Here is a 14,443-nt window from a genome sequence, read left to right on the forward strand (position 1 = left end):
GATCCTTTGCAGCGCTGCCAAGCTCCTGGAGAAGAATCCATTCTCCGTCGGCGCCGCGAGCCCCCTGCTCCCCTCGCCGGCGAGCCTGCAGCTGGCGCAGCTCCAGGCGCAGCTCACGCTCCACAGGCTGAAGTTGGCTCAGACCGCCGTCACCAACAACCCGGCCGCCGCCACCGTCCTCAACCAGGTGCTCTCCAAAGTGGCCATGTCCCAGCCGCTCTTCAACCAGCTGAGGCACCCCACCGTGATGAACGCCCCGCAGGGCCACGCCGCGGGGCCGCCGCAGGGGCCCGGCATCGCCGGCGCGAGGTTCCCCTCCGGCGGCATCGCCTTTCCCGCCCAGAGCCCGGCGTTAGCCGCGCCAGGGAGCGGCCTGGGGCCCGTGCAGGCCCAGACCCCCAACGCCATCGTCGTGAACCCTTTCGGAGGCGTCATGGCTCCGACCTCCGGTCAACAGCCCGTGGTGGTGGGTCTCAACAAGGGGGGCGCCTCCACCTCCGCCGCTGCGGCCGCCGCGGGGGGCTTTTACGAGTACGGCAAGCAAAACGCCGCCGCTGCCGCCCCTCAGGCCTACGCCTCGGAGGGGGACCAGCCCAGCCAGCACGGCTTCCTCGCCAGCGGGGCCCACGCAGGCTCCTCGGCGGCGGGGCCATGCTACGAGGGTCGCTTCGGGGCTCCCAGCCAGCTGCAGCATGAGGCGGCGGCGGCAGCCTTTCCCAAGGAGGCCTACGGGGCCACGGCGGCACAGCACGGGGCGGCGCGGGCCTTCCCCAGCGACCCGCACGCGGGCTCCCATCCGAAAGGAGATCCTGGCCCCGTCTTGCATGGCAGCGGTGCGAGCAACCAGTGGGAAAACATCCCTAATTTCCCCGGCCAAAACAAGCCTGACCTCGTGCCCGGCGACAGCCTGTGGCCGTCGGCGAGTCAGCAGCAGTATGAAATAAGAAACGAGCTCTACGACCCCGAGGAGCCGACACCTGACACAAAGTTCAGCGCGGCTGCCCCCCCTGCCTTCGGCCGCCTCAACCACAGCAAGCAGAGCTTCGGCAGCCCTCGCATGAGGCAGAAGGAGGAGCGGAGTGGCGGCGCGCCCGACCTGCCCGCCCGCTCCCTGCCGCCGCACCAGCTGGGCGACCTCCGCGGCGCAGCCCCCCTCCACTTCCCCCACGTCTGCGCCCTGTGCGACAAGAAGGTCTTCGATCTGAAGGTGAGTGGTTGGAAGGTGCCGCCGGGGCACGGTTCGGACCCTCGAAGAGGCTGCCCGGCCCTTGATCCGGCCACCGGCTCCTGCCACCCCATCGCCGCGGAGGTGCCCCGGGAGAACAAAGGGCCACAGTTTTGCTTAGGGCGTCGTACATCTGTTTCACGGCGATTACTGGGGTTTCGAGGTCTGGTTTTGTTCCGCATCTCGCTGTGAAAGACGGTGAGATTACAGCGCTGGCGTGAGAAACGCGAGGTCTGGGCTGGGGTTGCAGCTCGTCCCGTGGCCCCGAAGCGAGGGGAGGAGGAGCTTACAGCCGATCCCCCGCTTCCCAAGCCAGTCTTGTAACTGCACGTCTGCAGTTTCATCTGCCTCTCCTTTTCTCTTTGCGTTTCCGATCCCAGAGGCTTCCTCCTAACAGCCTCGTGGAAGCAGCTTGCTTAAACGAAACAGTGCATTTTGATAAAATTATTTGAATAGTTCCTCTGTTGGGATCTCTTACTCCTTCTAGTATCTCTAAGGAAAATTTAGGGCTCAGGGTCCCCAGCAATGTTGGCCTGGAAGGAAGAAGCCGCTCAGCACGTGTGGTGTCAACCACAGTCCCGCTTCTCTATTCATACTGCCGAGGGAGCTCCAAATTCAACCTCGCCCTCAAGAAGCAGCTTCCCAGTTGCCCAGAGAGCCTCCGTGCTGGGTCATGCTATGTAGGTCAGGTCTGGAAAAGGCCCCTTACATGGCCCTCTGAGCCCCACGGCCGTTCGTGGGCTCTGGCTGGGGTTGTTCTGGCCTCCTGGTGAGCCTTGCTCAACAAGTCCTCACGACCTTTTCCATCGCATCGCAGGACTGGCACCTCACTGCAAAGGCATGTGTTTTCACGCTGATGGTGGCCTGACAAAAACATTGTGACAACATTTATACAGGAAGGAAGATGGCCAGCAAATTAAATAGTACCTGATACTTACACACCCGGGGGCTTTGGGGTATTTGGATATATATTTGCTCTTTCATGTTTCCCTTTTACTCTTTGAGGAGCTGCCTGCAAAATGGTTTGCTGTGGTTACTGCAGCTGCAGGGCTGGTCTGAAGTAGCCCCTGCCTAGGGCATGCTAGGCATTTCTTTTTTCATTAAACATTGAAAAAGGGCAGGGGAAATGTCATTACAGTGAGTTTCAGTTGATCTGTTTGTTGGTCATTTGGATCGTAGAAGTGTAAATAGCTAAATGCACTTTAACAAATTTACTCATCTATTGAAATGAATAAGCGCTGTCCTGGCTGCTCTGTGTGCTGAGCACCTGTTGTGGTTTAACCCCAGCCAGCAACTAAGCACCACGCAGCCGCTCACTCACTTCCCCCCGACCCGGTGGGATGGGGGAGAGAATAGGGGAGGGGGAGGGGACAGTAAAATTCTTGGGTTGAGATAAGAACAGTTTAATAGAACAGAAAGGAAGAACATAATAATGATAATAATAACAATAATAGAATGACAATAATAATAATGAAAACATTGGGATATACAAAACAAGTGAGGTACAATGCAATTGTTCACCACTCGCCAACTGATGCCCAGTTCTTCCTGAACAGTGATCCCCCCCAGGCCAACTCCCCCCAGGTTATATACTGGGCATGACATCACATGGTATGGAATACCACCTTTGGCCAGTTTGGGTCAGCTGCCCTGGCTGTGTCCACTCCCAACTTCTTGTGCCCCTCCAGCTTTCTTGCTGGCTGGGCATGAGAAGCTGCAAAATGCTTGACTTGGTATAAAAACTTCTTAGCAACAACTGAAAACATCAGTGTGTTATCAACATTCTTCTCATACTAAATCCCAAACATAACACTATACCAGCTACTAGAAAGAAACTTAACTCTATCCCAGTCGAAACCAGGACAGCACCTTATTTATGGACATTGCAGGAGTTGAGGGTGCTCAGCACCTTGAAGGATGAGCTCTTGAGCTGGAGTGAAGTAACTGAATTAATAGAAATATACTGGATTTAAAAACTAATACAGAGAAGCTCTCCTTTTGTAAAGCAACTGATAATTTAACCTACAAATAATGAATCAGTAATTGCACAGGGTGAAGGTGCGCTTGGCTCCAGCATCACACAGTTTGATCATCAGCATCTCAGTGTCGTTTTTAGAATAAGGTAAACTGAATGGAGAAGCAATCTCTTTTAAATTTGTCTTAGGATTTTTCCTATGCTCATCATCTCTTTGTTTCAACGTAGGACTGGGATCAGCACATTAAGGGAAGTCTTCACATCCAAAAATGTATGGCTTTTTCAGATAAGTAAGTATTATTTTAGAGACGCTCTTCCAACTGAATTTCTAACAGACCATCCCTTACTTCAGTGGCTTTACACCGGGAATTTACTGTCTAATAATAATGCTTTAATATTTACGGCACATATGCACGCTCCTAAAGTTCTTTTCTTTCTTTTCCAGCACTGGTATCCGGTGTGTGTTAAGCTCAGCAGATGGAGCATTGCATTTATCACCAAATAATGCAGCAGTTTTCAATCCATCTAGTATCGAAGGTGAATGGTTGTATGTGCAATAGTTAAAACCATTTTTTTTTTTAATTGAAAGGGAAGTCAGTCTCTGGGGAAAAGTGGACATTTTAAATGAAATCTGATACAAGTTTCCAAGGAAAGCTTTTTAGAGGTTGTGCACAGAAAGGCTAAAAGCCGATTCTGTGCTTTTCAAAGTATGAATTTATTTTTCTTTCAAACAGTGGCTTGTTTTCACAGTACAACAAAACAGTGTGTATTTTGGTGTAGAGACTATGAAATTAATTAGTATGTAAATGGGGCATTGCTTACTGAGCACACTAATGCAATTAATGTAAGTCAAGATTTTCATGAATGTGTGTAATCCATTATTTAGATTATCCACCAAATGTCGGCGCATCTTTTATCACTACGTCAGCAAGATCCTTTGGCCAGCCAGGTCCTACATTTTCTTCTCTTCCATCAGGGGTAAGAGTGAGTACCTACGCAAATTGATCTCCATGTTGAGATTCTTGTAGGAGCCACTTCTACTTACTGGAATTAAAACCATGAAGGCTTCCTTTTAGACAATAATCTGAATATTCAGTCTGTTATTTCAACTTCCCTGCAGCTCTTTTATGCTTTTAATTTTGGCCAAATCAGAACTTGATTGTAGTTTTTTATTCCAGTGCTAAAAGTTGTTTGCTTGTCAGATTTGGGAAGGGGTGTAAATGGTTCTGTGTGTATCTCACTGACTTTTTTTCCCCATTTTCTGAGTCTTTTTGACCCAGGAAGGTCAGCTTCAGCTTGGAATGAAGATATGGATTAGTTTTTACTTTGAGTACTGATCCCAGCAAGTAGCTTTCCATCTCTCCAGTTACTTATTTGTAGCAATTGCTCTCTGCCTCTCCCATGCTGGGGTCCTTCTCCCAGGTAGCAACAGTGGCAAAGGTAGTGGCTGCAGCTTTGCTAACCATTACTTGCCTGGAGGTCCCAGATCAATTCGTTATACTGGACTAACTTTTTCTTAGTTTATATTTACATCATCTGCTGCTACTGGTAGCCTTTCAGCAAGTTTGCTTTGGTGTACAGCCTTCCATGGTTTAGGTTTATTAGCTCCCCCCAGTATTCAACACAGGTCCCCAGTTCTAATGCTCTAGTGCGCACTTGAATTCCTAGCCCAATAATCAAAAAATGCCAGAAAAAAAGGATAACATTAAAAGTGGTTCTTACACTGACAAAGCAGAAGGATTTTAAAAGGAAATAAAACCCAAGGGAAAAAAAGGCAGATAAAAGCAAATTGTATACATACTGGAAATACAAAGTTGTAGGGTTAAAATGAAGCTCAACATATATCAGAAAGCTATGATTAAAGCTGGAGAGATCAAGGACTCATGTTAGGGCGTTCACGGAATAGCAGCAGTAATCCAGGGGTTCAAGTTTTCATCTTGTTAGCTTTTGTGTATATATCCCGATATGGTCTCAGACACTCTGGAAAGCCAGGCTGAGTTGTGTCCTTGTGCCACTCCAGTTCACATCAGGCATTGCTCACAGAAACGTCACCCAGATTTGTTTAATCCAACCAACTTTCTACTGTGTGGTTTTGCTGTGCAAGAGGTTATTTGAAGGGGTTTTAGCTTCTGCCTGTCACAGACGCTGTGTGTGCAGAGGAGCAAAGAGCAGAGCTGTTCATGACAGCTGCCTCCAAGGTCAGAGGTGGAGTAGCAGCGGGTGCAGGGGAATGTTCCTTTTCATCATGTCTGTCAGCCTCACAACAAATGAAATTGCTGCTAATACCAGTATCATTTCTCCTTAGAATCTGTCACTATTTATCATTTAAGCTGCCTGCAGAAGTCCTCCTTCTGAATGACCTGCAGTCCTATGAGAGAGAAAAGAAACAATAACTTTGATTTTCCTGGACACTGTAAATCCTCTTTTTCTTCAGAAGCTCATCAGGTGGACAGGGAGCTATATTAGAGGTGTTAAGATTGAGTTTGCCAGCTGTCATTCACTCTGCAACGGTAGTATTCACTTTCAGCTAAGCTGCTGCCATTTAACTGAGCAGTGGGAGGTTATACTTGACCCTGCATGTAATCATAAACAAAGTGTTCAGATTTCTGGAAGGGCTTGCTCTGTGCTATCCATCTGCAAATAACTCTATCCCTCTTCAAAAGGCAAATACAGTGCTAGAAGTCTTCACTCGGGCATGGAGAGCCATTAGCACTGGAGGGATGGGACTGTCAGTTTCTTATTATCTTTAGAAAAGGTTCATGCGAAGCTCAAGAAAGGGATAAAGAATTTGAAAAGCAAGAAACAAAAATAATTGAAAAAAAAGGTGTAATAAAAAATAAATTGGATTGGTGAAATAATATGGCAAATGGTATGTGGTACATTTCACTGCTGTGCATCAAATTATTTTTGTGGTAGTTGTCCAGCTGCATTGGTAATCCCTTGTAGATGTCAGTTGCAAAGAAAGCTAACTCAGAGTCTTACTGAAAATTACATTCAACACTTGACACATAACAGCTCCTCTAACTTCCTGACTGTGGATATGGAAGGTGTATATTCCTTTTCTGGCTGTGATTTACAGCTCTATTTAATGAATGGATCCAATTTAGCTTCAATCAGCTGACAAGATTATTGCTTGGTACAGCACATCGACTTCTGGTATGGATATGTGACCACTTCTTAATCATGAATTACAGCAGATTTATGGCACAGCATTTTAATTTAAGCCATTGCCAATTGTGGGGAGGTGGTAACATCTTACAGTCGTTTGATTTAATGTACTGCTGAGCGCGTGTCTGAACATGGGCTCTGGAGCCTACATAGGGAACAGCTAAGTCTTTCTAGTCCCACAGACTCTTACAATACCATCTCTTAACATCTAACAAAACCAACAGAAGGTGCCAGGTGACCTGGGGTGTTCCTACACTGGGACTGCATTTGCTGTCAGGAAAGTTCCTTTTCCTCTGCTAGCCGTAGTTGTATTCTGTTGTGCACATGCACGTAGACATCGCTTCCTTTTCTATTCAAGTGGAGTTGAGTTGCTTCATCTTTTTCATGATCAGGTCTTTGTTGTTTTTATGCTAGAGAAAATACCTTACTTGTGGACTTTGGCACTTCTTTGAGTTACCTTAGGCACCTGGGCAGGCTCCGTAAGATGCAAGCTAAACAGCAGACCACTGTATAATACAGGGTCTTGCTGCAGCAAAAATACACAAATGGCTAAGTGGTGAAGCCGGGTGGGAAGGTAATGGGATGAAGGTGTAAACAAGATAACATTAGCTCTGTAACTTGTGAACTTGCTGACAAGCCAAACATTTGTGATGGATCCGGTGAACTTGATCCCATAAGATTACATGATTTGCATCTTCCCTTGAATGGCACAATTTTAACTGAAGGTAGAGTTACTTCTTCAGTAAAATCCTAACAGCAGAGGTCATAAACGAGGAAGTAATCTGGGAAGACTTAATCCTGTGTGAGCGATGTTTTGCGTGTCATTAGCTGGGGTAAATTATGTTCCTCTCTGAGTATACCCTGATGCCTTTTTGCACAAGGAGTGTAGAGCCTGCTTTCCATGTCAGGGAGACGGGCAGCTCTTTGGGAACTGCCCCAGCACTCCAAAATAGACTTCCACTCTTGGGAAGCAATTACCGCACCGGCGCCGTGTGCCTGTGCCAGCCCAATTTGGGAGCTCTGCCTCTTCACATGTCCAGTGGTCACTATGCCCCCAGGGGAGAAGTCGCTCGTACTGCGTGTTGTTGCAATGAGAGGGGAAAGTAGTAGGTTTTCCAACCTGAGGTACAGCTGTGTGTCCTCTCACAAGTTAAATAGAGTCACTTTTACCCCCAGCCCAGTCTGTTCCACCTGGGCAGAAGGAGGATTTAAATTCAGCCCCTGCTATCCTGAACACCTCTCTAGTCACCTAAACTGATTTCTAACATCCATAAATTCAGCAGGGACTGCAGTGAGCATCTGTTTCAATTTCCAGGCACCACCAGGACCACGTAAATGGGCATTTATGGAATACTTGAAAATACTAATTTTTTGTGCATTACTTGCAAATTAGCATCTAAGGGCCTTTCACTCAGCAATAGTGCATGATGCCTTTGTGTGCAGGGAAGGCACAGAGCCCCCGATGTGGACCAACAGATGCAGACAAGCTGGGGAAGGCTGGGTGACTTGGCAGAGGAGCTGTAGGGGTTGTGCTGGCATCCCAGATGGGTACTGGCCCTGCAGGGAGCTTGTCAGGAGGGGCTGAGACCTCCTCATAGCAGGGGCACCCTCCGTCTCCAAACACCGAGTAGCCTCCAAACTCTTGCTGGTGCTAAGTACAGTGCAGTACTCTGTACACAGCAGCCCTCTGCTGTGACATGCCAGGGAGCTGAAGCCCTGGAGTCTGTAAGGTTTGAGGTGGCAAGTTAGCTTTTGCAGCAATATTGTTAATCCTGTTTGAAGGAGAGCATCTCTTCTAGAAATCCTCTCTGGACTTTGTAATGTCCAGGAATGGAGACTCCATTGCAAGCTGCATTGCAGTTAAACATTTCCCTTCCCATTTGTATTTCTAAACCAGGATGTTAAAATACAAGGTTTTAAAGAAGAATATTTGTCCTTAATAACAAGCACGCAGAACAGAACATTTCATTTTTTGCAGAAATGTAAGGTCTTATCTAGTGGATGGAATATCCAAGATAAAAACATCGTTTTGAGTTGTTTTTTTCCCCAGTTTCCCCAGAGGAAATCGACACTGGGTCGAGTTGTTCACATCTGCAACCTCCCCGAGGGAAGCTGCACAGAGAATGATGTCATTAACCTGGGCCTCCCATTTGGGAAGGTCACCAACTATATCCTCATGAAATCCACTAATCAGGTATTGTGCATTTGGGGTCACCAGTATTAACATCTATTGGCATAAAGACATACTGTTATGAAGACAGAGTCTTTGGGGAAAATCTCTTTTTTTTGTAATAGAAATATTTTGTAATTAAATAGAAGAAGCCTGCTCTTAAAGTAAAAAAAATATTGGTGTTCGCAGAATGAGATGATGGCATAAACATCACCACTGCCTTATAGTTGTTGTTAAAAAAATCCCCAGAAATCTCAATGAAGTGTTGTAAAACTGTATTAAAAAATATATATATTTTTTTAAGTGAATAACTTGGCCACCTTCTCTCAGCCATTTGCTAGGATTACTTTCAGACTCCTCCTGTTCTGTTTGGGAGGTTTTTATTGCTTTTTTACTGCTACTCATAGAAGTGAACTGGGCATTGAAGAATGACTTGCACTCTAGTCTGATTCTGCTGTCTTACAGTGTTTGCTGAAGTGTTGTTACAGCAGAGGCAGATCCTGCAATGGTATAATTACAGTTACAGGCTGCAGTCAGAGCCCCCAGGCCATGGCTGCGCTGGGTGATCTGGTGTGCACATGCTAAAGGAAGGCTGTGCTCTTACAGGGGACACTGACATCTCACTCACGTGCTTTTAATCTGAACTGGATTGTAGTAGAGCTCTTTCTTCAAGGTAGCTTAAGTCTGCCTTAAGTAGCTTAAGTCTACCAGTGGTAGGCTGGGAAGACTAGAAAATCTTCTCACATACCTGCAGCAGACAATACAGATGGATGTAGAATCCATGCTGGTGGGCAATGTTTGAGATTGTAATGTTTCAAAATGAAGTCATTACACAGCTGTGAGTATACTCTTTGACCAGTTAAACTGGAGTCACATCAAATGCAATTTTCATGTAAATAAAAGTGCTAGTTAACATAATTCAGGTTTTTTAAACTCTTTTTTTGGCTTTGTTCTGCCTGCTCATGCTCTGATGTTCTGCTTTTATCTGGATTCCTTGCAATTCTGCAAGACACAGCTGACAATCTCGCGAGCAGTGCATGCTGCAGCGTTGCAGTTCTGCATCCTGTCAGCAGCTGATCACAGTGTAGAAGCACCAGTGAGGAAGCGAGGGAAAGGAGATGTTTTCATATATTGAGAAAGATTAGATTCCAGTCATTTATTTTTTAACTAAACTGGCTTCTAAGGTTGCATATCGGCTTTAATAGCTGGGTTGAAATCATTATTTGAAGTTTAAAGGAGGCTGAGCAATGGACTGTTACTATTTCAGCACCAGGGCTGGAAAGCTACCAGTCTATACTATCAAGACGTTTTGCATGAGAAAAATCCAAATTAAAATTATTGTGCTGCCTTTTCTCTCTTATACTTCATATTTTTAATTATGTAGTAGATTTTAAAGCTCTCCCCATTTGTGCTAGGCCTTTCTGGAAATGGCTTACAGTGAAGCAGCACAAGCCATGGTGCAGTACTACAAAGAAAAACCTGCTATGATAAATGATGACAAGTTACTTATTAGGATGTCTAAAAGATACAAGGAATTGCAGCTGAAGGTAAGATAGTCATTCCTGGTTAGATTTCCTGAGCTTCCATGGCACATCCTGGAGAATACATCTAAAAATCTTTGCTGATTACTGATTTTTAATTAATGCTTTAATATTATGGAAAAGAAATTAAGAAAGATAAATTAATGAATGTATGTTAACAGACTTTTATACTTAGCTGCTTGCTCTTGTTCTAAATTTTAACTCTTGGAAGAGATCCCATTTTCTCTGGTCCTCTCATACCATTGTTTCAAAAATCCCTTCTGAGCTTCCTTCTGCGCAGGCTCCCCACATTGCTTGGTCTAACAAAGGTCTAAAACACAGCCATGTGTAGGATACAACATGTCAGCAAAAATAAGATGGTCCTATCCTTTCAGTCAGGCATTAAGCCTGAAGCAATGCTTTTCACTGCTTGCATGCTTGAGCTGTAGTACAATCTCTGTACCATGCAGTGATGGCAGGGCTAAACATGACACTGATTTCTTTTTCTTTCTTTCTTGTGAATGACCTAAATTGAAAAGCAAGGTTGGGTTTTTTGGTTTTTTTGTTTTGTTTTTTTTTACATAAAGTCAGAACAGAGCAATAATCTTCGGACTTTCTGTAGAGTGTGTGACACTGATGATGTATGTGGACGCCTGAGGGATGTCCAAAAATCAGTGCTCTTGTAAGCGTATTTATGGAAGCTTATGTACTGCCATGTGTAATCCTAAGAGAGTTTTTTTTTTCATGGAGACTTGGACTGGAACAGGCAATGCAGAGCTGAAAAGTTTCATATTGTATTATCTAACTCAGCACAAAGTTATTTTATAAAATAACTCTGTACCATTCCAAGAGGTTAAGGGGCCTTTTGTGAGCCTTGAGAGAAAACAAGTAACTCAGATGGCTTGGTTTGACCTTTGGAAAAGTCTCTTTCTCTCCTGTGTGTGTATAATAGTTTAAGGAGACTTAAAGGAGTTGCCAAAAGTTCATAAACCAGGGCAGTCGTTATTAGTGTGGTACGGTGAGGAGTTCAGATGTGAGGTGGTGGAGACTGTGCATCTTAACATAGAGGCGGAACAGGAATTATGCAGGCGAGTGTGGTAGCCTGCCTAGATTTCAGGAAGATTTTCAGCTTTTCCAGTGGCAGTTTTTCAGGTCCTGGAATTATTTTTCTCTGCACGAGCAAAAGCCCTTTCTCTTTGTTAAAAACAAACAAGAGTGCAACATGGAAGGGGGGATATGCATGAGCTATTTAGCACTACAGACTGCTCTGAGTTCCTGCATGATTATGTTGCTCAGCTGTGCATGCTCCAAGTGTTTGACAAATTGCATGCACTCCAGCCTGGAATAGTGCATCTTTTGTAAATGATCTTGAATCTCAAGTAATCGACACTCCCAGTACACGTCTTTCTTGCACTTAGCTTTTCTGAAGCTCTTGTGTCTGGACATAGTCTTTTAGAGCTATACTCCAGAATGAGCTGAACTCTGAGATGAAGAGAAGGCAGTTCATTCCTAGAGGATCAGAGATAGGCTGCTATACACATCTAATTCAAATATTAGAAAAATTGTCTGGTTTGTTTTCCTCTTACATCCAATTCCTAGAAAATACTTGGTAGTGAATGTGTAACAGGGAAGGACAAGCTAGTTTTCAAAGCCTGTTAGAGCAGCCAAGTATGAGGAGACAGTGCTACAACCGAATGGAGCAAATTTTCCATTTGTATCATTTTACTGCTTTGATCCTGTTATTGAGATACCAGCTGCAGAAAAGACGGTAACCACAACACTGGAACCAAATATTTCTTAGTAGTAGTGTAATTGAGTGATGCATGGATGCTGTTTCTTGAAGTACAAATCACCTATATTAGCTTGGGGAGTAGTGCAGCATGCTAAACAGTGTCTGTCTTATTTAGAAACCAGGTAAGAACGTGGCTGCTATCATCCAGGACATCCACTCACAGAGGGAGAGGGACCTGCTGCGTGAAGTGGACAGGTAAAGTCTCTCCATAGTTTGAAACTGGGACCTGGATAAGGCTGTAAACCTGCAGGTAGAAAAAAAATTATCTGCGTGCTTCCCCCTCTTATCTCATTTGCTTTCTTAATTTGGATTTCACTTCAAATCACTGTAAAAATAAAAGTTGGTACAATAGTAAGTACAGGGCCTATATAGTGAGATCAGATTGAAACTGTGCATGTTATGAAAATAAATGAACTCTTTCCTACTGATGATGATGACTCAAAAAATATGCCTGGCATGTGAAGAACACAAAAATGAAGCTGCTCCCCTCTCCTCCCCCTTGAGTGAAAAGCGTGAAGGCTGGGGGTGCTGTGAGACCTAGCGGGAAGAAGCCAGTTCAGATTAAAACGTATTTGGGTATATTTCTGATCTGCCTGACTTCTGGACCTTCCAGCAAAAATGGAGAGGAATCACAGTCCTAAAACATCTCCTTTACACAGGTGATCCTTGTCACTTTTGTCTCAGTGATGCCTTAGATGAATGACTATTAAGGATACAGACATTAGGGTCACTGTAAAGGTATTAACATATTATAAGCTTTTAATGCTAAACCCCTATGAGACGCTTTTAAGAATGAATGAATATATTCTTGACAGATCTGGGGGGATTTAGTTAAGCTTTGTGGATATGACATTGCCTTTTCTCCTGTTCACTCTGCAGCTGCGCAGTGCATGTCTGTGAAAGGCCTGGGGTCTCAGGTTCGCAGGTGCCAGGGCAGTCCCCGTGTGTTTCCAGTGTGCAAGAACGTGGTAGGCCACAGTGGGTCAGCCAGTTACAGTTGTCTTTTCCTTCTGCAGCAGGTATGGCACGGAGAGACCCCGCTCTCGCAGCCCCATAAGCCGTTCCCTGTCGCCCCGATCCCACACTCCCAGCTTTACTTCCTGCAGTTCACCCCGCAGCCCAATGGGGACCGGCAGGACCGACTGGGGAAATGGGAGAGAGTCGTGGGATCAGTCCCCATATTCACGACGGGAAGAGGAAAGAGACAGCAGAGAATGGCGAGAGAATGGGGATGAGAAGAGGGACAGGACTGACACGTGGGTACACGAGAGGAAACATTATTCCCGACAGCTGGACAAGTTTGATTTGGATGAACGGATTGAAGGAGGCAGAGGGCACAGAGAAAAGTATTTAAGGAGTGGTTCCCCTGGCTCCCTTCACCCTTTATCTGGCTACAAGAGCAGGGAAGATGACTATTACCGAAAAACCTCTAAGTCAAAATCTGACAAGTTTCAGAGGCAGCTGCAGGATTTACCTGGGAGATCTAAGAGAAAGGAGGAGGCAAAGTTAAGGGAACGCAGGCATTCTTACAGCGAGGATGCTGTCAGGGAGGAGGCAGCTGAACAGAAGCACAGCAAAGCATCTGAGGGCTCCAGGCAAAAACAAAGTGATAAGAATAAGGTGAAGAAGGCTGAAAGAGACCAAGAGGAACATGCTGCTGCTGAAGGCAGTGATGTGAAGGAAACCAAGCCTCCCGAGAATGAGGTAAATAGAGATCTCAAACTATATGTGAGAAGATGGTAAATGCTAAAGTAATATATTTTCTGAAATATTTTAGATCAGTTGTGTGGGTGTGGTACTGGTGACATGCAATGTTTTGCCATGGTAAAATCAGGGAATATAGTCCTAGAGGAGATCTTGGGAGGTCATCTTGTTTCCATCTTTGCCCAGATCATGGAGATCTATTACACTGTTGCGGTGTTGGGTACATGGGTGTTGTCTTTCTGTGTCAAGCACAGAACCTCTGGGTAACCAGTGAGGTGAAGGGGACAGACAAATAAAAACCAAGTGACAATCTGCTGTTTGCATGCACGTTGTGTGTGCAGGGGCAATTGCCCTGCTGCTCTCTCTTCTACTTCTGTGCAGAATATCCCATAGCTGCTGTCTCTGCCTCCATCACCTCTTTCGTCTGCCTGTGATGTGGATTGAGTTATCTGGGAATTAAGTGGTATTTTACAGGGATACGCAATATTTGTAGGACAATCCAGGGAACTGGTTGTTCTAGTGCTAAAATGGGGAATGAACTTTTAATGAGGAACGTTTTCTTTTTGGTCAACTCGACAGAGCAGTTGGTTTCTATTAATCATATGTCCCTACTCTCAGCTGTGGCAGGGATAATTCACACCAGTCCCTTCAATGTGCTGGCAGGAATCTCTTCCCATGGCAGAACCACTGAATCAGCTCACCTGTAAAATTATGAGATCTCTGGAGACATACTCCCAGTCAGTAAAGTGGCAGCATTTGTGAGTTTGGTTCTCCCCTGGGAAAAAGTGAAGAGGGAACAGATCAAGATGCCTCATTCTCTCAGTCCCAGTACAGCCCATGCTCATATCCCCACCCTATGGGGATCTTGTTACTGGCTCTTGGCCACCTT

The 14,443-nt window shown here is 45.5% G+C and overlaps 1 protein-coding gene across 4 annotated transcripts in view; it reads left to right on the forward strand.

Annotated features, from left to right (window-relative positions):
- RBM20 (RNA binding motif protein 20) overlaps positions 1-14,443 on the forward strand; it is a 108,843-nt gene that overhangs the window by 79,842 nt on the left and 14,558 nt on the right. For 3 of the 4 annotated variants that reach the window (XR_007507259.1, XM_049810222.1, XM_049810224.1), the window contains exons 2-9: positions 13-1,207; positions 3,429-3,490; positions 3,646-3,737; positions 4,087-4,178; positions 8,419-8,562; positions 9,954-10,085; positions 11,966-12,045; positions 12,867-13,554. Coding sequence is in view for 3 of the 4 variants with exons in the window: in XM_049810222.1 (XP_049666179.1) it covers positions 13-1,207; positions 3,429-3,490; positions 3,646-3,737; positions 4,087-4,178; positions 8,419-8,562; positions 9,954-10,085; positions 11,966-12,045; positions 12,867-13,554 (2,485 nt within the window). In the remaining variant the exon portion in view is untranslated. The remainder of the gene's footprint in view (positions 1-12; positions 1,208-3,428; positions 3,491-3,645; positions 3,738-4,086; positions 4,179-8,418; positions 8,563-9,953; positions 10,086-11,965; positions 12,046-12,866; positions 13,555-14,443) is intronic. The other variant, XM_049810223.1, reaches the window with a different exon arrangement.

The sequence above is a fragment of the Accipiter gentilis genome, chromosome 9 (assembly GCF_929443795.1).
Source record: "Accipiter gentilis chromosome 9, bAccGen1.1, whole genome shotgun sequence".
In the NCBI taxonomy this organism is placed as follows: Eukaryota; Metazoa; Chordata; class Aves; order Accipitriformes; family Accipitridae; genus Astur; species Astur gentilis.